The 21,352-nt window shown below is 44.5% G+C and overlaps 1 protein-coding gene across 1 annotated transcript; it reads left to right on the top strand.

Annotated features, from left to right (window-relative positions):
* Positions 1-864: 864 nt before the first annotated feature.
* LOC123064933 (uncharacterized) lies at positions 865-1,717 on the top strand. Its single transcript, XM_044488323.1, has one exon. It carries the CDS (start codon positions 1,031-1,033, stop codon positions 1,538-1,540), a length of 510 nt encoding a protein of 169 aa, XP_044344258.1. The 5' UTR covers positions 865-1,030; the 3' UTR covers positions 1,541-1,717.
* Positions 1,718-21,352: the final 19,635 nt, after the last annotated feature.

The following is a 21,352-nucleotide window of genomic DNA, read 5'->3' as shown; positions in this document are numbered from 1 at the left end:
AAACAGTAACGCACATTCGTTGCTCCTGGAGCAATTTTAACATGCTTTCGCTTACCCCTCTTTTCAGATGGGAGGTAAGACGGCAAAAGTTAATCAAACTCATAACTTAATGCAATCAACGACTCAGATCTATTTATACTCTCACCTCTCACCTGTACAGTTGAGGATTATCAAAACTGCACTAAGAAAATGTACTCCTATGGCTGTTGTACAGGTGGCTCTCTCTGGTTGGGTAGGTCTTGCACGTATGCCCACCAAAAGCATTTCCCGCTAGCTTCCTCGTGAGAAAGGCGTTGCACGTACGCACGGCCGGACGCTACGTGAAGAAACCATTGGGCGATGGATCCACCAGACGAACAATCATCAAGCAAAGCATGCCGAATAATGAATCGATCATCATTCCCAACAAAACCCCCATATCCAATTGTGGATTCACACTAGCTTGCAGGCAGCACTCATGAGATGAGCGCATACAACCAAGCGGTACAGCAAGGCAGCATGGCTGTACGTGCGCATCAGTGTGCTGTGCCATTATTGAGCCCCTCAACGGATCGACCGATCGGTCGACCGAGGAGAAAAAATATATATAATCAAATAAAAGGCAACTAGTTTCTATAGCTTGGAAAAAAAATCATGGAACATGGCCATGGGGCTAGCTAGCTCCTTCCTTATGCACTGATTAGTGTTGGATGCGTAAGCGTGAGTATGAGTACACGATCGTTAAGGATCTAGATTTACATAAGGCCGGCCAGGACGACAAGCGCGCACACACACACACATGCATGAGTGATGCTGATCATCAGTGGCCCTCGCTAGATTTAATACTGCTGGCACCTCTCTCACCAAACTGTGACCATTATTCTTCTTGGCCTCCTCGTCGATCCTATCTTCTCTCTTTATATGCGTCTCCGGTCGTCACATCACGCCACCAAAGAGAAGAGAGGTATCTACATAGAGAAGAGCGAGAGGGAGAGAGGAAGGTGGCTAGGCGCCTAGCTAGCTACGCGGGCAGCAACCCTGAGCTGATCGAATGGGGAACAGCCTGAGGTGCTGCCTGGCGTGCGTGCTGCCGTGCGGCGCGCTGGACCTGGTCCGGATCGTGCACCTGAGCGGCCGCGTCGACGAGTACGGCCGGGCCGTGCTCGCCGGGGAGGTCCTGGCGGCGCACCCGAACCACGTGCTCAGCCGGCCCTGCGGGTCCAGGCAGCAGGGCGGGCCGCGGATCGTCATCATCGTGTCGCCCGAGGCCGAGCTGGAGCGCGGCGAGATCTACTTCCTCCTCCCGGCCGCCTCCGTGCCCGCCGACGCCAAGAAGAAGACCAAGACCAAGCGCGAGCCGAGCCCCGGCGCCGCCGCCGAGGAGGACCGGCGACACCATCGCCACCACGTCCGGAGCAAGTCGGAAGGCAGCGCGGCCACGGCCGCCGTCGAAGGTCGCCAGCAGCAGCAGCAGCAGCAGCAGCACCGGAGGCGCATGAGCACCGGCAGCCACGCCACGTCGTGGCACCCGCACCTGGCGCGCATCGCCGAGGACCCCTGATCGAGCTCTGGCTCCCGGTCGTGCCGGTATTGTCCTTTCTGCATGGATGGTCTCATTTTCCTGTCTGATCGCGTGGTAAATATTCCTGTTGCATGTCTCACATTTATTTTTGTCTTGTTAATCCACCCCCAAGTGTACATTCGATTCAAGTGTCGCGTGTGTGAAGAGAACAATGCTGTGACCGTGGCATATGTTTCTTTTTGAGTTTTGAACTTTGTGATTTGTGCTTTGTGACACTTTTTTTTTTGACGTGGGTGCTTTGTGACACTTCTGTTGTAAATACAAAGGAGCTGTCAATTTTGGTCTCTCCTACTGCCGTTTATTTAAACATAGGTTCTAGCCTACACATCCCTATATATTTTAAGGTAATACGTGTCTCATTCGTAAAACAAAGAATAAAATACAAGTGACGTAGTCGTAGACATCTACTACCTACGTTTTGGTTCACTGGTCTCTCCTACTGCCGTTTATTTAAACATATGTTCTAGCCTATACATCCCTACATATTTTAAGGTATACATGTCTCATTTGTAAAACAAAGAATAAAATACAAGTGACGTAGTCGTAGACATCTATTACCTCCATTCTGGTTTACTGGTCTCTCCTACTGCCGTTTATTTAAACATACGCTTCAGCCTACACATCCCTACATATTTTAAGGTAATACGTGTCTCATTTGTAAAACAAAGAATAAAATACAAGTGACGCAGCAGTAGACATCTACTGCCTCCGTCTTGGTTTATTAGTACATGAGAAAACTGAAAAGATAACAGAACATAAGCAATGAGCCAAAAGACCCAAACCAAAAAAAAATGCAACCAAGCTGGTTCCATCGAAATACACAAAGGCCCCATTTTTATTTTTATTTTGAAAAGTAGGATGACCTCCGGCCTCTGCATCTGGACGATGCATACAATCATTTTATTAATTATTCACAAAGACCTTACAAAGGCCCCCATGAAAGTATCAAAAGAGCATAAAACATCTACGGTCGCTTTCTGTGATTGCAAGGGTCGCCAATCGCTGTTAAGCTCTGCCATCGTTGAAGTAACCGTTGTAGAAGAGCAACATAGTCGACTGTCATCCAAGGAATAGAGGGGGGACCTCATCCATAGGCTTTACGAGCTCTAGTAGCCACCCACCTCTAAATACGGGATGCAAGTCATCGAAAGATTGGTCGGGGGGACACGCCCCATACTTATGTGTCCCTAGATCTAAGGCCACCGTTGGCTCGTTGAGGAAGATGCCCAGATATGCTCGTCACACACTAGAAAACACTATAGTTGCCCCTTCCAAACTTATTTGAAGGGCCAACGCTACCACTAAACATAACTGAAGTATCGAACTGTCACTGACTCCTAAACAACTCATTAGATCTAATGAAGGATCGGCGGACTGCCACCCACCACACGCTTCCCTGTCAGAAATGGAGTGAGGATCGTTAGAGTGGCGATGGAGTGGTGAGGACATATTCTGCCCCATGAACGCCGTCACCACCTCGCCAAGACAACCTAACCTATCAGAAAGCAGGGCATGATACGTCCTAAACGTATGTACTTTTTGAACTATTCTACTTAGATTTTATCCTCTAAACTTACTCTAATGAATAAAAACTAATAGTTGTTTCCAGCAAAATTGTGTTGGGGGTTATCATTTGTGCAGAAAAAACTCTTCGTTCAAAAAATTGAGAAAATCCAAGTAAGGTTTTGAACAAAAAAGGACATAGGCCAGAAGATGGGAACCAAGGGTCCCGTAACTCCCAACTGGACAACCTAAGAGTTGTAAGGTTGGCGCGCCCCGTAAAACATTTCCCTGGTCTCGGTGCCCCAGTCCCCTAGTCCATAAAGACCCAAGTATCACATATATTTTTTGGAGGCCACTGCCATTGCTGGTCTTCGTACTAGAGGGTTGTTGGGAGGAAGATCATGCCTCTGGAAGGGGGTGGGTTGATGTCTACTACGCAACTTTAATCTTATAGACTCGTGTTGGGCCTCCAAGCGTAGAGTTTTGTAGGACAGTAGCAGTTTTCCCTCAAGTGGCTGACCTAAGGTTTATCAATCTGTGGGAGGCATGGGATGAAGATAGTCTCTCTCAAACAACCCTGCAACCAAATACAAGAAATCTCTTGTGTCCCAAGCACATCCAATACAATGGCAAATTGTATAGGTGCACTAGTTTGGCGAAGAAATGTTGATACAAGTGTAATATGGATAGTAGATATTGATTTTTATAATAGTAACAATAAAAATAGCAAGGTAGCAAGTAACAAAAGTGACCACAAACAGTATTGCAATGCTTGAAAATGAAGCCTAGGGTCTGTACTTTTGCTAGTGCAATCTCTCAACAATGCTAACATAATTGGATCATATAACCATCCCTCAACGTGTGATGAAGAACCACTCCAAAGTTCTTATCTAGCGGAGAACATAAGAAGAAATTGTTTGTAGGGTACGAAACCACCTTAAAGTTATTCATTTCATTCGATCTATTCAAGAGTTCGTACTAAAATAACGCAACGTTATCCTTTCCGTTCGACCTATCCAAGAGTTTGTACTAAAATAACACCATATGATACACATCAACCAACTCCAATGTCACCTAGATACCCCAATGTCACCACAAGTATCCGTGAGTTAATTATATGATACGCATCAAACAATTTCAAATTCATAATACTCAATCCAACACAAAAAACCTTAAAGAGTGCCCCAAGATTTCTACCTGAGAAACAAAGACAAGAACGTGCATCAACCCCTATGCATAGATTACCCCAATGTCACCTCGGGAATCCGCGAGTTGAGTGCCAAAACATATATCAAGTGAATCAATATAATACCCCATTGTCACCAAGGGTATTCATATGCAAGACATATATCAAGTGATCTCAAATCCATAAAAGTATTCAATCCGATAATAACGAAGTCTCAAAGGGAAACTAAATTCATCACAACAAGATAAGAGAGGGGAAAACACCATATGATCCAACTATATTAACAAAGCCCTGATACATCAAGATCGTACCATCAAGAACATGAGAGAGAGAGAGAGAGATTAAACACATAGCTACGTGTACAAACCCTCAACCCCGAGGGTGGGACTACTCCCTCCTCATCATGGTGGCCGCCGGGATGATGAAGATGGCCATCGGTGATGATCTCCCCCTCCGGTGGAGTGCCAGAATGGGGTCTAGATTGGTTTTTCGTGGCTACAGAGGCTTGCAGCGGCGAAACTTCTGATCTATGGTTACCCCGAGGGTTTTTGGAATATTTGACGATTTATAGGGAGAATAGGCGGTGCGGGAGGCCACCGAGGTGGGCACAACCCACTAGGGCGCGCCTGGGCCCCTAGGCGTGCCCAGGTGGGTTGTGCCCCCCTTGGGGCACCCCTCCGGTACTTCTCTGGCTCATCCTGGGTGTTCTGGTCCAACAATATTCTTCAAAAAAATCGCTGCGTTTGGACTCCGTTTGATATTGATTTCCTGTGATGTAAAAAACAAGCAAAAAACAGCAACTGGCACTAGGCACTATGTCAATAGGTTAGTCCCAAAAAATGATATAAAGTTGCTATAAAATAATTGTAAATCATCCTAGAATAATAATATAAGAGCATGAATACTTCATAAATTATAGATACGTTGGAGACGTATCATGGGTTACTATCAACTCCTTCTCCATTCGCCATCATGGTCTCCCCATCCATGTGCAAGTAATCATCTGTAGGCACATGGGATGGATGAGAATTTTGATCTAGTTGAGATGTCAGACCATCATCTAGGTAGAGATAAGGCACCACAGCAAAACAATCGAGTCCAAAATTTGGGCTAATCTACTTTCTTGCTATGATGCTTGTTTTATAGAGAGAACAAAAATATTTATTGGTGCGTATATCAAGTATGAATTCTTTGAGCATGATTCCTAGTACAACCATTGTTTATGCTAAAAAAATTAGAGTAGCAAACTGACACAATCGATCTTATTCATGACATATGTGCTTATTTTGGTGCATTTTAGTAATTTATATGTTATATATCATACATGAGGACTACAATGATGATTATTGTTGCTATTAGTTGATTTCTCTGTTCGAAGATGAAATTTTAATCGGATGAAGCTTTTGTTTAAATTATTGGGTAGACTTATGAATGGAAAGTACACCACATAATATCAAACTCTCCTTGTTCTAATATCTGACGAGAGGCCTTCAGATCGCAAGAGCTGCATCCTCGAGGAAACGGAGCAAGAAGAACCTCATAGCGAGGCAAAATGGTTGGAGTAAGAACGTACCATGAGCTTGGGAAGCGTCCCAAGGTTAAGATTGGTACGTGTTTCTTTTTTTTACTTCTCGATAACTCATCCTAACAATTTTACAACTATTATATTTCTATTTATACCATGTTCAACACTTACCCTTACTAGAATATTTTATATTTATCTACCATGAAAAGTGGAATTAACCACACAAACATATTACTAAATATTAAGGTACAATGTTCAATGTTGCAACTCTACCGTGTGAAAATAGACTTGTATTAGAATATGTTTTTCATGGGAACTATGACAACCTTTAGAGATATAGATTTGTGTATTGACAAATTTTACTTGCAAGACTAATTTACTATTACATACAAGAAAACATATATAACATCACACTACTCTATAAAGTAGTTCATGTTTTTAAATTGTATTGTGTTGCGTATATGATATTTTATTTTTGCGTCCATTCTATTACTTTTAGATATCTCCGTAGAGTTCTAGAGATATAACATTCTAAAATACCCTGATAGAAGCTTGTAGAGCACAATTGTTATATTAGGGGAAACCAAACATGGAATGAAGGTGACCTATGCAAAATGGCAAAGCAACCCATGTGCCACACTGTAAGGGCCTGGTTCCAATGACAATGGAATATCAACACACAAGTTCATTCCCATTAAAACAAGTACCTTAAGGGGTAATGCCTCTGGTAGCATCAAGGGAAATATCTTGGGGGTCAATGATATGTGCCTCCCCTCCCCCCTCCCACACGTCGCACCAACATCGATGTTGTCTCATTCAAATTGAGAAAAATGTATGTATGAGAGAGAGATATGAAAGTGTGTGCGGTGTGCTTCACCTTGCAAATGGTCAACTCGTAATGAACTTTGATGATCCTCATCAGAAATAAGCATTCTGAACAAACCTTATGTGATGTGATTGACATCAGACAAACTTTTTCAGCGCAATGGGAAAAGACACATCAAACTCTCTTTTTTTGCGGGTGAAAACCTTGTATTACTCAACTCTTCAAGTACTTACGGTCCATAGCCCATCTATCTAAGGAAACTTCAGGACCAGAACCAAACCAAGTCATGGTTCTTCCCTTAGTCCCTGCAAAATTAGCTAAGTTATCGCTAATCTTGTTTTAGATAAGATTTACATGAGTAATACAAGAATCAGGAGAGACATAAGATATCTAATCTCTTTAATAATGGACGAATAGATTGATCTATCAATCTCTAATGTCGACAAGTAAGTACTCCCTCTGTAAACTAATATATATAATGTTTAGTGAAACATCTACTATATCACTAAGCTCCCCAGGGGTAAAAGACCTCACAATCAATTGAGGTGTCCAACTGGAATTGGGTCACACGATTTTGACCAACTCAACAATTTCTCAAAGGTCTCATTTAATTCTTTTATACTATACACTATCATTCTTAATTTTTAAGTTCTCACAATTAATTGAGGTGTCCAATTAAAATGGGGTCACCTGATTTTGACCAAGTCAACAATTTCTCAAAGCTCTCATTCAATTCTTTTATATACTATAACACTAAGCTCCATGTGGGTAAATGGCCTCACAATCAATTGAGGTGTTCAATTGAAATTTGGCCGCCCGATTTTGACCAAGTCAATAATTTCTCAAAACTCTCATTCAATTCTTTCATACTATACACTATGCTTTCTAATATTTACGTCCTCACAATTAATTGAGGTTTTCAGTTTATAACTTGGTCATTTGATTTTGACCGGGTCAATGATTTCTCAAGGAGCTCTCTCATTTAATTATCTTAGTTCACCATATTCTCTCTTTTTAAATCTCTTTTATTCGATTAAGATATTCAATTTTGAATTCGATTTACGATTTTACTCGGGCCAATAATTTTTCAAATCAATTAACACCAACCGGGTAGAAAAACATATCAACCACGTGCACCCTCTTACCACCTAGAAAAATGAAGCGCCACCATGTGATGATACTATAGCACCAATATAGTACATGTAGCCACCGACGCGGAAATTTATCCACAAAAGTATGAGTTGATTAGCGCATAACACACAATCACATCATGAAAGGCTCACCAAATAACCGCATTATAAATAAACATAAAACACTCTTCATCATCTCCCCCATCCGCCAAACTAAATATTCCACGGTTCCAAAATGCAAACGATATTAGTTCTTGAGAGAATTCCTTCTATGACACTACTCCTAAAATTTGATGCCTTATGTGACACTCCCAACTTTTTGCTTCCTTCTATGGCCACTTGTGTAAAATTTATGCCTCACATGACACTCTAGTGTATTTTTAGAGCTAATGGTGTCAACTTTTCACATGCAAAGTCACTTTTGCCCCTGGTGCAATGTGTGACAAAAATACAAGAAATATTGTTGTACTATGTACTATGTAATATTGTTGTTCTAATTCAAAAAAACAAAAAACCGGCAAAACCTCCCCTATATTTTGATGCCATATCCCCTGCACACAGTTTACATGTATATAATCGATTGAACAATTTTCAACAAGTGCCATAAGCAACCAGATTCACACATAATCACCAATAGTTCACATATGTCAGTCTAAAGGACTTCCGAAAGAACCATCATATCACAGGAACTCCAAAAGAACCATTACATCAATGGAAGAGCATAGAAGCATATGAAATTACAAGCTGAGCCTTGTTTTGCTTCTTGTGCTCATAGCAGGGCTAGGAGGATTAAACTTTCTGCTCCTTGTGCCCATTGTTGGGTTGTCACGTGGCACCGGAATCTTCTCAGCAACCTTCTTTTTCGTCTTAGCCTTCTCAATGGAGCCAGTTTTTGATCTGCACATGCGTGTATGGCAACAATAAGTTTAGGGCAGTAATGACAGCATAAAGTTTATGGCAGTAGCAAGTTTATCACAGTAATGACATCAGCAAATTTATGGTAGCAGTAAGTTTAGAGCAGCAAGTTTATGGCAGCAGCATAATACAACAAGTTTATGGCAGCAACATCAAGTTTATTGATACGTCCATTTTGCATCATGCTTTTATATCAATATTTATTGCATTATGGGTTGTTATTACACATTATATCTCAATACTTATGGCTATTCTCTCTTATTTTACAAGGTTTACCATGAAGAGGGGGAATGCCGACAACTGGAATTCTGGCTGGAAAAGGAGCAAACATTGGAAACCTATTCTGCACAACTCCAAAAGTCCTGAAACTCCATGAAACAACCTTTTGGATTTATTAAGAATTTATGAGCAAAAGAAATAGGCCAGGGGGCCCACACCCTGTCCAGGAGACAGCCCCCCCCATAGGGCGCGGCGCCTATCTCCTGGGCCCCCTGGTGGGCCTCCGGCGTCCATATTCTGCTATATCATCACCCTTCCCCTGGAAAAAATCGTGGGCAAGCTTAAGGGACGAAACTCCGCCGCCACGAGGCGGAACCTTGGCGGAATCAATCTAGGGCTATGGCAGAGCTATTCTGCCGGGGACACTTCCCTCTGGGAGGGGGAAATCATCACCAACGTCATCACCAAGGATCCTCTCATCGAGAGGGGGTCAATCTCCATCAACGTCTTCACCAGCACCATCTCCTCTCAAAACCCTAGTTCATCTCTTGTATCCAATCTTGTATCAAAACCACAAATTGGTACATGTGGGTTGCTAGTAGTGTTGATTACTCCTTGTAGTTGATACTAATTGGTTTACTTGGTGGAAGATCATATGTTCAGATCCTTTATGCATATTATTACTCCTCTGATTATGAACATGAATATGCTTTGTGAGTAGTTACGTTTGTTCCTGAGGACATGGGTGAAGTATTGCTATTAGTAGTCATGTGAATTTGGTATTCGCTCGATATTTTGATGAGATGTATGTTGTCTTTCCTCTAGTGGTGTTATGTGAACGTCGACTACATGACACTTTACCATTATTTGGGCCTAGAGGAAGGCATAGGGAAGTAATATGTAGATGATGGGTTGCTAGAGTGACATAAGCTTAAACCCTAGTTTATGCGTTGCTTCATAAGGGGTTGATATGGACCCATATGTTTAATGATGTGGTTAGGTTTACCTTGATACTCCTTTTTGTAGTTGCGGATGCTTGCAATAGGGGTTAATCATAAGTGGGATGCTTGTCCAAGTTAAGGCAGTACCCAAGTGTCGGTCCACCCACATATCAAATTATCAAAGTACCGAACGCGAATCTTACGAACGTGATGAAACTAGCTTGACGATAATTCCCAATGTGTCCTCGGGAGCTCCTTTCTCATTATTAGAATTTGTCCAGGCTTATCCTTTGCTACATAAAGGATTGGGCCACCTTGCTGCACTTTATTTACTTTATTTACTTTATTTACTTTTTGCTCGTTACTATTTATCTTATCACAAAACTATCTATCACCTACTATTTCAGTGCTTGCAGAGAAAGCCTTACTGAAAACCTCTTATCATTTCCTTCTGCTCCTCGTTGGGTTCGACACTCTTACTTATCGAAAGGACTACGATAGATCCCCTACACTTGTGGGTCATCAAGACTCTTTTCTGGCGCCATTGCCGGGGAGTGTAGCGCTTTTGGTGAGTGGAACTTGGTAAGGAAACATTTATATAGTGTGCTGAAATTTTCTGTTACTTGTCACTATGGAAACTAATCCTTTGAGGGGCTTGTTTGGGGTATCTTCACCCCAACCAGAAGATCAAAGAGATGCTCCTCAACCTACGGAACCTTATGAAAATATTCACTTTGACATTCCTTCGGGTATGATAGAAAAACTGCTAGCTAATCCTTTTGCAGGAGACGGAACATTGCATCCCGACTTACACCTTATCTTTGTGGATGAAGTTTGTGGATTATTTAAGCTTGCAGGTATCCCCGATGATGTTGTCAAAAGGAAGGTCTTCCCTTTATCTTTGAAGGGAGATGCAATGACATGGTATAGGCTATGTGATGATACGAGATTTTGGAATTATAAGCGACTGAAGTTGGAATTTCACCAGAAGTTCTACCCTATGAATCTTGTTCATCGTGATCATACTTACATATATAATTTCTGGCCTCACGAAGGAGAAAGCATCGCTCAAGCTTGGGGGAGGCTTAAGTAAACGTCATATTCATGCCCCAATCATGAACTCTCTCTGGAAATGATTATTCAAAAAATTTATGCTCGGCTTTCTCTTGATAATCGCAACATGCTCGATACTTCCTGTGCTGGTTCCTATATGCTGAAGACTATTGATTTGAAATGGTACTTATTGGAAAGAATTAAACGCAACTCTGAAGATTGGGGTTCCGACGATGGTAAGGAGTCAGGTATGACACATAAGTTCGGTTGTGTTAAATCTTTTATGGATACCGATGCTTTCCGTGGATTTAGCTCTAAGTATGGACTTGACTCTGAGATAGTAGCTACTTTTTGTGAAACTTTTGCTACTCACGTTGATCTCCCTAAAGAGAAGTGGTTTAAATATAATCCTCATGTTGAAGTGAAAGTAGTTGCACCTATTACAGTCGAAGAAAAGACTATTACATATAGTGATCCCATTATTCCTACTGCTTATGTTGAAAAACCTCCTTTTCCTGTTAGGATAAAAGATCATGTTAAAGCTTTGACTGTTGTTCGTAAGAGTAATACTAGGACCTATACACCTCCTGAGAAAATTAATGTTGAACCTGGTATTGCTATGATTAAAGATCTCTTGGATGAGGACTTAGATGGGCATGTTATCTCTTTCTTGGGTGAAACTGCTAATATTGCTAGACCCGATACTAAGACATGTAGACCTGTTGTAGGCACGCCTGTTATTTCTGTTAAAATAGGAGATCATTGTTATCATGGCTTATGTGATATGGGTGCTAGTGCTAATGCGATACCTTATGATCTTTATAAAGAAATTATGCACGATATTGCACCTGTTGAATTAGAAGACATTAATGTTACTATTAAGCTTGCTAATAGGGACACCATTAAACCTATTGGTATTGTTAGAGATGTCGAAGTCTTGTGTGGTAAGATTAAATACCCTGTTGATTTTCTTGTTCTTGGTTCCCCACAAGATGATTTTTGTCCCATTATTTTTGGTAGACACTTCTTGAATACTGCTAGTGCTAAGATTGATTGTGAAAAGAATATTGTCACTGTTGGCATAGATGGTATGTCTCATGAGTTTAATTTCTCTAAGTTTAGTAGACAACCTCGTGAAAGGGAACCACCTAGTAAGGATGAAATTATTGGTCTTGCTTCCATTGTTGTTCCTCCAACTGATCCGTTAGAACAATATTTGTTAGACCATGAAAACGATATGTTTATGAAGGAAAGGGAAGAAATAGATGAAGTGTTCCTTAAAAAAGAACCTATGCTAAAACATAACCTTCCCGTTGAAATTCTTGGGGATCCCCCTCCACCCAAGGGTGATACCATGTTCGAACTCAAACCATTACCTGATAATCTTAAGTATGCTTATCTTGATGAAAAGAAATATATCCTGTTATTATTAGTGCTAACCTTTCAGAGAAAGAAGAAGAAAGATTATTGAAAACTCTGAAGAAGCACCGAGCTGCTATTGGATATACTCTGGACGATCTTAAGGGCATTAGTCCCACATTATGTCAACACAAAATTTCAGTGGAGAAAGATGCGAAACCAGTTAGAGATCCTCAAAGACGATTAAATCCTAAAATGAAGGAATTGGTAAGAAAGGAGATTCTAAAACTCCTTGAGGCAGGTATTATTTACCCCGTTGCTGATAGTGAATGGGTAAGCCCTGTCCATTGTGTCCCTAAAAAGGGAGGTATTACCGTTGTTCCTAATGATAAAGATGAATTGATCCCGCAAAGAATTATTACAGGCTATAGGATGGTAATTGATTTCCGTAAGTTAAATAAAGCTACTAAGAAAGATCATTACCCTTTACCTTTTATTAATCAAATGCTATAAAGGCTATCCAAACACACACATTTTTGCTTTCTAGATGGTTATTCTGGCTTCTCTCAAATACCTGTGTCAGTGGGAGATCAATCAAAAACTACTTTTACTTGCCCTTTTGGTACTTTTGCTTATAGACGTATGACTTTTGGTTTATTTAATGCACCTGCTACCTTTCAAAGATGCATGATGGCTATATTTCCTGATTTTGGTGAAAAGATTTGTGAGGTATTCATGGATGACTTCTCCGTCTATGGATCCTCTTTTGATGATTGTTTGAGCAACCTTGATCGAGTTTTGCAGAGATGCGAAGACACTAGTCTCGTCCTAAATTGGGAAAAGTGTCACTTTATGGTTAATGAAGGCATTGTCTTGGGGCACAAGATCTCCGAGAGAGGTATTGAAGTTGATAAAGCCAAAGTTGATGCTATTGAAAAGATGCCATGTCCCAAGGACATAAAAGGTATAAGAAGTTTCCTTGGTCATGCCGGCTTTTATAGGAGGTTCATTAAGGACTTTTCTAAAATCTCTAGGCCTCTGACTAATTTATTGCAAAAAGATATTCCTTTTGTATTTGATGATGATTGTGTAGAAGCATTTGAAACACTTAAGAAAGCTTTGATCACAGCACCTATTGTTCAGCCACCTGATTCAAATTTGCCTTTTGAAATTATGTGTGATGCTAGTGATTATGCTGTAGGTGCTGTTTTAGGGCAAAGAGTCGATAAGAAATTGAATGTTATCCAGTATGATAGTAAGACTCTTTATACTGCCCAGAGAAATTATGCTACTACTGAAAAAGAGTTCTTAGCAGTTGTGTTTGCATGTGATAAGTTTAGACCTTATATTGTTGATTCCAAAGTTACTATTCACACTGATCATGCTGCTATTAAATATCTTATGGAAAAGAAAGATGCTAAGCCTAGACTCATTAGATGGGTTCTCTTGCTCCAAGAATTTGACTTGCATATTATTGATAGAAAGGGAGCTGAGAACCCCGTTGCAGAAACTTGTCTAGGTTAGAGAATGTTCTTGATGACCCACTGCCTATTAATGATAGTTTTCCTGATGAACAATTAGCGGTCGTCAATGCTTCTCGTACTGCTCCTTGGTATGCTGATTATGCTAATTACGTTGTTGCTAAATATATACTGCCTAGTTTCACATACCAGCAAAAGAAAAAGTTCTTTTATGATTTAAGACATTACTTCTGGGATGATCCACACCTTTATAAGGAAGGAGTAGATGGTATTATTAGACGTTGTGTGCCTGAGCATGAATAGGAACAAATCCTATGCAAGTGTCACTGTCGGTGTCAAAACCGGCGGATCTCGGGTAGGGGGTCCCGAACTGTGCGTCTAGGCGGATGGTAACAGGAGACAAGGGACACGATGTTTTTACCCAGGTTTGGGCCCTCTCGATGGAGGTAAAACCCTACTCCTGCTTGATTAATATTGATGATATGGGTAGTACAAGAGTAGATCTACCACGAGATTGGAGTGGCTAAACCCTAGAATCTAGCCTATGGTATGATTGTTGTTCATCCTACGGATTAAAACTCTCTGGTTTATATAGACACCGGAGAGGACTAGGGTTACACAGAGTCGGTTACAATGGGAGGAGATCTTCATATCGTATCGCCAAGCTTGCCTTCCACGCCAAGGAAAGTCCCATCCGGACACGGGACGGAGTCTTCAATCTTGTATCTTCATAGTCCAGGAGTCCGGCCAAAGGTCATAGTCCGGCCATCCGGACACCCCCTAATCCAGGACTCCCTCAGTAGCCCCCGAACCAGGCTTCAATGACGACAAGTCTGGCGTGCAAGTTGTCTTCGGCATTGCAAGGCGGGTTCTCCCGCAAATTCTTTGTATCCGTCGAATAGTGTCCGGCTTCTAGTGCGTGCTACCCTCCTCTGCTTCTGTGCCCCATAATGACCATCTTCCACGTGTCAAGCAAATGCGAAAAGCCAGGGGATTTTTTCGGTTACCCCCTGGTTGCGTTAATGAACCGCCCATAAAAGAGACGGGGATTTAGATCCAATTCACACCATCTTCCCTCCGCGAGATTTCATCAGAGTGCCTTCGACAGAGATCCATTCCACCATGGCCGGTCGGTGCAGCTCCTCCTCTCGCCCCTCCAGCGCTCGGCCCGGAGATTGGGGGCGGTGTCCCGTCCCGCATAGCGAGCTAGTAGCGCTTCAGTCCAAGGGGCTTCTCCCCCCAGCATATATGGTCCCAGTTCGAGCCAGGATTGCTACCTATAGCGATGGAGAGCAGGCGGAGAGCGTCCCTAATCCCTCTCGAGGAGAGCGGGTATGCCTAGTCCCTTATTTGATGAGAGGACTCGGATTTCCAATTCATCCGTTTCTTCGAGGGTTGCTGGAGTTCTACGACCTCCAGCTACACAACCTCACGCCCGCCTCCATTCTGCACATTGCGGGCTTCATGGCCCTCTGCGAGCTGTTCTTGGGCGTTGAGACCCATTTCACTCTGTGGAAGAGGTTGTTTTACCTTGTGCCTCGTTCTCAGGAGGGGTCTATTTATCAAGTGGGCGGAGCCGAACTATGGCGCATCGCCGGGACCGGATATCTATCCGACACCCCAAAGAGGGTGTCCGAAGACTGGCCCTCAGAATGGTTTTATATAGATGACGTCCCCTTGCCGGACCCTGTACGGATCGGCCTCCCCGAGTTCAATAATGCCTCATTGAAGAAGCGCCTGAGTTGGCGCCCACGGAACCCTCAAAGGGAAGCTAATAGGGACGTCATGTACCTGATGAGCCGGATAAGGTTGTTGGCTCATTCTGGACTAACCATGATCAAGGTCATGGCCATATGCATCACGCGAGGGGTGCAGCCGCTTCAATACAGAGGCCACCCCATGTGGGATTTCAACAGGGAGGATGATGCTACCCGGTGCGGTCGCAAGGGGCCAGATTCGGCCGCCACTTTAACGAGAATCTTATCCGCTTTGTACAAGGGGGAAGAGGAAGAATTCCTCCGCGTCAACCCTGAAGGCGGATTCTCTATGTACAATCCTCCTAGTTGGGTGAGCAGACACTTTCACTTGCCTATCCGTTTTCGAAATTCCCGTAGTTGAGTACTTTAGACTAGTAATATTTAAACGCAGGAGCTGCGCCAGGCTGTGAAGGAAATAAACAGCTCTGCTCCACAACCCGAGGATCCGGAACGGTTCCTCGATCTGGACTACCAAGAAGATCCGGACTTATGCGTGGAGTTGGTTGATGGAGTATTTCATCAATTGAGCAAGGATAACTCCTTAGTGGCCATCACGGCCGACTATCCCGGACTACTTCCAGCCTCCAAGGTAACTAAGACCGAAGTCCCAGTATTCTCATGCTTTATCTTGCATGTCGTGCACTAACAACGTTTCGCAGGGTAAATCCTTGAGGAGAAAGGCCGAGCCCACGGTGGGCAGCCAACAAGGGCCGCTGAAACCAGGCGGGCCAAAAAGAAGTGCGGACCAGATCGAGATTCCGATGCAACGGTATGGTGTGCGGATTTAACGCCTAGGGTTTATGCCCTTGAGTCTTACTAATGCTCATGATTTTTTTAGAAAGAAGAGAGCCCGCCGGACTATGTCCGCCGGCCAAGGTTCGAGGCCGGGTCCGGAAGCGGAGGCGGACACGGGACGCGCCTTGGGCGCTCCTCCGACAGAGGGTGCCGACGGGCTATCTGCCACCAGTTCAGAGGTGGAAAGTGCCCTAAACCACAGGCGTCGCCGGACTGTTCTCCGTGACGTGTGTTTTTCCCCAGAGGCGTTGGACGCCTTTAATACAGGAGATGCGTATCTCCGTGCTGCTCAAAATGGTCTAGCCAGAGCCACGGAGCAGTATGTGAAAGACATACAGGTGAGTAGAATTGAAGGTTATATATGTCAGTAGCCCCCGAGACTTGAAACAGTGAAGATAATTGTTTGAAGGATCATGTGTTATGCAGTGTCTTACAAAGAAGAAGACACAATTGTCCCAGGAGCTCAAAGAGTGCAAGGCTCAGCTTGAGGCCGCATTGGCCGCTTCAGAGAATGTCAAGGGGATGGCCGCAGGTAATATGTGCTTCGAAAGGTACCTCCGTTTTGAAATGCGGCAGGCATGCAACCCTGACTATAATAATGTAGATGAGGCGGAGTAAATCCGGACCAGCAACAACTCCTACGCCAACTAAAGGCTGGCGAGAACGTGCTGACGAGGGTGAGGCAAGAGAAGAACAAGCTTCAAGACACCAATACCCAGCTAGGCGAGGAACTGAAAGATGTTCGCATTCAGCTGTCTTCTGCCGTGAAGGAGAATCGGCGACTTCGACGCAACATTTTTAGTAAGTGCTTGAACGAATCTTCGAAAAAAGAATTCGGCGAGGAAGTCGATTGACAGAGCTATGTCTGTAGGTCTGCTGACGGGTCGTCCAGCGGAGGAAATGCCCGGTTCATCGGGATACCTTCTTCTCGAGCTGTTGCAACTACACGAGCGAGTTCGGCAGGCAATGCGAGGCGTCATCCAGGTTATGTGGCCATCCCTCTCCGTGCCCGAAGGCCTTGAGGAGCTTGCCAAGAAGCTGGAGGAATGCGGTAGCGCTTCCGGTTATGGAAGATATCGGCTTGCCGTCAAGGTGCCAGGGAGGCCTGGGCCATGGTGAAGACTCGGTACACGAAGGCTGACCCAAACCACATGGCCGAGGTCGGCCCTATAGGTCCGGACGGAAAGGAGATCCCGGTCAGCTTGGCATATGGCCAGGTGGAGCTGGCTGCAAAGTATTCCCAACAGGACTGTAAATTAGACCGCCTGTTAGATGGCATTGAAGAAGAATATGCCGAGTCAGATTGACTATGTAAAAATGACATAAAAAATGTCCTCTAGCCGGATTGTAGATCGTTTGTCATTGCGGACCTTTTCACTTCGACCTCTGGACCCTATAGTCCAGAGTGTGTCCAAATACCCTCTTGGTTATGTAAGAACCGGGGCATGCATGGAGACAAGGCGTAGGGGTCATAAGTGCTTTAGCAGACAAGTGCCCAACTAGTTATGTTATATTACATGGTTAGTAAGAAACATCTTCCAGAGAGAATAGTTCCGTTAGGGGTTCCTTTCCCTGGGAGGCATGCCCTAAAGTGCATGTTCGAACTGCCAGAAAGAGCAGAAAAGCATTTGGAGGCAAAAAAATTAAATACGAAAGATCATCTTTTAGCTCACCGACCGAATATTCCCTTAAGAACGCTAGCTTTCGGCTTCACCCAGTCTGAGCTACACATCCGGCTAACCCGGCAGTAACAATTGCAGAGGTGCTCCCTTTACCACCTAGCCGAACGAACGGGAACGTAGGGGTAAGCACAGGAGCCAGGCAACCCAGCTTGGCCAAAACTTAAGTCATATCGATGCATATAATGGTGTATAAAAGGATCATGCGGAAGCATTACACATGTTTTGGGCGTGAGGCCCATTTTATATAAACTTCTTGGTAGAGAAGCCCCCAGGTATTGTGAGCGCAGGTAGCGCGTCGGGTGCGTGCGAATATTGCACATGCGAGCCCCTAAGGGCTTGTGAGAAAAAGGGGGAGGGAGAAGGAACAAAATCCCGGACTGCCAAAAATAAAAACAAAAAATAAAACAAAGGGACGAGGGAAGGAGACGAACACGGAGTCCGGCGCTAGGCGTAGAACCTTCGTAGGCGTGCTGCATTCCATGGGTTCGGCTCGAGTCGGTTGTCTGATGCGCCTCGCAGACGGTACGCTATGCCGGTCAGTACTTGGTCGATGATGAAGGGGCCCTCCCATTTGGGCTTTAATTTATCCTTTTTCTTGTCCGGCAGGCGTAGAACTAGTTCGCCAACGTTATACGTTTTGGCCCGTAATTCTCTGCTTTGATATCTTCGAGCCTGTTGTTGATAGAATGCGGAACGAGCCTTTGCCACGTCGCGCTCCTCTTCCAATGCGTCCAAGCTGTCCTGCCGATCGAGCTCGGCTTCTCTTTCTTTGTACATGCGCACTCGAGGTGAGTCATGGATTATGTCGCATGGCAGTACTGCCTCTGCGTCGTATACCATAAAAAATGGTGTGAATCCGGTAGTGCAATTTGGCGTGGTCCGCAGCCCCCAGAGTATGGAGTCAAGCTCCTCTACCCAGTGCATGTCAGATTCCTTGAGGGATCGCACTAGTCTGGGTTTGATGCCGCTCATAATGAGACCGTTGGCCCATTCGACTTGACCGTTAGTTTGAGGGTGATAGACTGAAGCGTAGTCGAGCTTGATGCCCATGTTTTTGCACCAAAGTTTGACTTCATCGGCCGTGAAGTTTGTGCCATTGTTGGTTATGATGTTGTGGGGGACACCGTAACGGTGTACAACCCCGGAAAGGAAGTCTATCACTGGTCCGGATTCGGCCGTCTTTACAGGCTTGGCTTCTATCCATTTGGGGAATTTGTCCGCCATGACCAGTAGGTATTTTTGCTTGTGGGTTCCTCCTTTAAGGGGTCCGACCATGTCAAGCCCCCAGACCGCGAAAGGCCAGGTAATGGGTATAGTTTGTAGGGCAGTAGGCGGCATGTGGCTTTGGTTGGCGAATAACTGGCAACCAACACATCGTTGCACTAAGTCCTGAGCGTCTGCCCGGGCCGTTGGCCAATAAAATCCGGTACAAAAGGCCTTGCTTACAAGGACCCGGGCTGCGGCGTGGTGCCCGCCAAGTCCGGCATGGATTTCAGCCAAAAGGTCTCGTCCTTCTTCTTCGGAGATACACCTTTGAAGGACTCCGGTTGTGCTTTTCTTGTAAAGCTCTCCCTCGTGGACTTTGTAGGCTTTAGATCGCCGCACTATGCAGTGGGCCTCGTTTATAATGTCATTAAGGGGTACTTCGGATGCCACTATTATGGAGCACTCTTGAAAGTAGTGTCGCAGCTTCCGGGATGCCATGAACACCGCGTATGCTATCTTTTGATAATGCGGGTACCGTGACTTGCATGGAGTTAGCACAGTGGACACGTAGTACATTGGTTTTTGGAGGGGGGACTTGTGTCCGTCCGCTTCTCGTTCAACGACGAGCACCGCGCTGACAACTTGATGGGTTGCCGCGATGTATAATAGCATTGGTTCGCCCGTGTTGGGCGTGGCCAGGACCGGATTTGTTACCAATATGGCTTTTATTTCTTCGAGTCCGGCCGTGGTGGCCTCCGTCCACTCGAAGTGGTCGGTGCGCCGTAGGAGGTGATAGAGGGTTAATGACTTTTCCCCTAAGTGGGAGATAAAGGTTGGCGGATTTCCGGCTTGGTGGGATCGGGCGACATCCTCCCCTCCGCGGGTTTCTGGCTTGGAGGGATCGGGAATCCGGACGCATCTGGTCCTTAGGGCGGGCGAAGACTCGCCGCATTGTTCTTCCACCACTTCAACATGGTGGGTGATCTGGGGAGAGTTGATCTCTCTCTGATCAGGTTTAAGCCCAATCTGGTCGTAATCAGTAGCGACTCCCAGGGACGCGATGCGATCCAAGAGTTCTTTCAGGGAGAAGAGCTCCATCAGATCTAACTGCTCGGCGAGCTCCGAGCTGATGTGAAGATTGCTTTCGATGGCCCAAGAGGTCATCGTTGGCGCGGCGGCCGGACTGGCGGTCATCAAAAACCTGCCTAGCCGGAGAGTTTTGCCGCCAGCCAAAACTCCTTTAGCAACGACGCCGTCTTTAAATACGGGATGCGGCATCCTTCCTGATGGTGACGACATAGAGGAACTCTCAATGAAAGCACCAATGTCGGTGTCAAAACCGGCGGATCTCGGGTAGGAGGTCCCGAACTATGCGTCTAGGCGGATGGTAACAGGAGACAAGGGACACAATGTTTTTATCCAGGTTCGGGCCCTCTCGATGGAGGTAAAACCCTACTCCTGCTTGATTAATATTGATGATATGGGTAGTACAAGAGTAGATCTACCACGAGATCGGAGTGGCTAAACCCTAGAATCTAGCCTATGGTATGATTATTGTTCGTCCTACGGACTAAAACTCTCCGGTTTATATAGACACCGGAGAGGACTAGGGTTACACAGAGTCGGTTACAATGGGAGAAGATCTTCATATCGTATCGCCAAGCTTGCCTTCCACGCCAAGGAAAGTCCCATCCAGACACGGGACGGAGTCTTCAATCTTGTATCTTCATAGTCCAGGAGTCCAGCCAAAGGTCATATTCCGGCCATCCGGACACCCCCTAATCCAGGACTCCCTCAGTCACTCTGAGTCTTATGGAGGACACCATGCTAGAGATAGAACTGCACACAAGGTACTACAATCTGGTTTTTATTGGCCTACTCTCTTCAAATATGCTCGTAAGTTTGTCTTATCTTGTGATGAATGTCAACGAATAGGTAATATTAGTAGATGTTAAGAAATGCCTATGAATTATTCTCTTGTTATTGAACCGTTTGACGTTTGGGGCTTTGATTATATGGGACCTTTTCCTGCCTCCAATGGTTATACACATATTTTAGTTGTTGTTGATTATGTTACTAAGTGGGTAGAAGCTATTCCAACTAGTAGTGCTAATCATAACACTTCTATTAAAATGCTTAAATAAGTTATTTTTCCGAGGTTTGGTGTCCCTAGATATCTTATGACTGATGGTGGTTCACACTTTATTCATGGT

Source organism: Triticum aestivum, chromosome 3B (assembly GCF_018294505.1).
Source record: "Triticum aestivum cultivar Chinese Spring chromosome 3B, IWGSC CS RefSeq v2.1, whole genome shotgun sequence".
NCBI classification, from domain to species: Eukaryota; Viridiplantae; Streptophyta; class Magnoliopsida; order Poales; family Poaceae; genus Triticum; species Triticum aestivum.
This window is presented reverse-complemented; position numbering and strand designations above follow the sequence as displayed.

What these genes read in the sequence shown, in the direction of transcription:
- LOC123064933 (XM_044488323.1), top strand. Translation starts at nt 1,031, where the DNA reads ATGGGGAACAGCCTGAGGTGCTGCCTGGCGTGCGTGCTGCCGTGCGGC.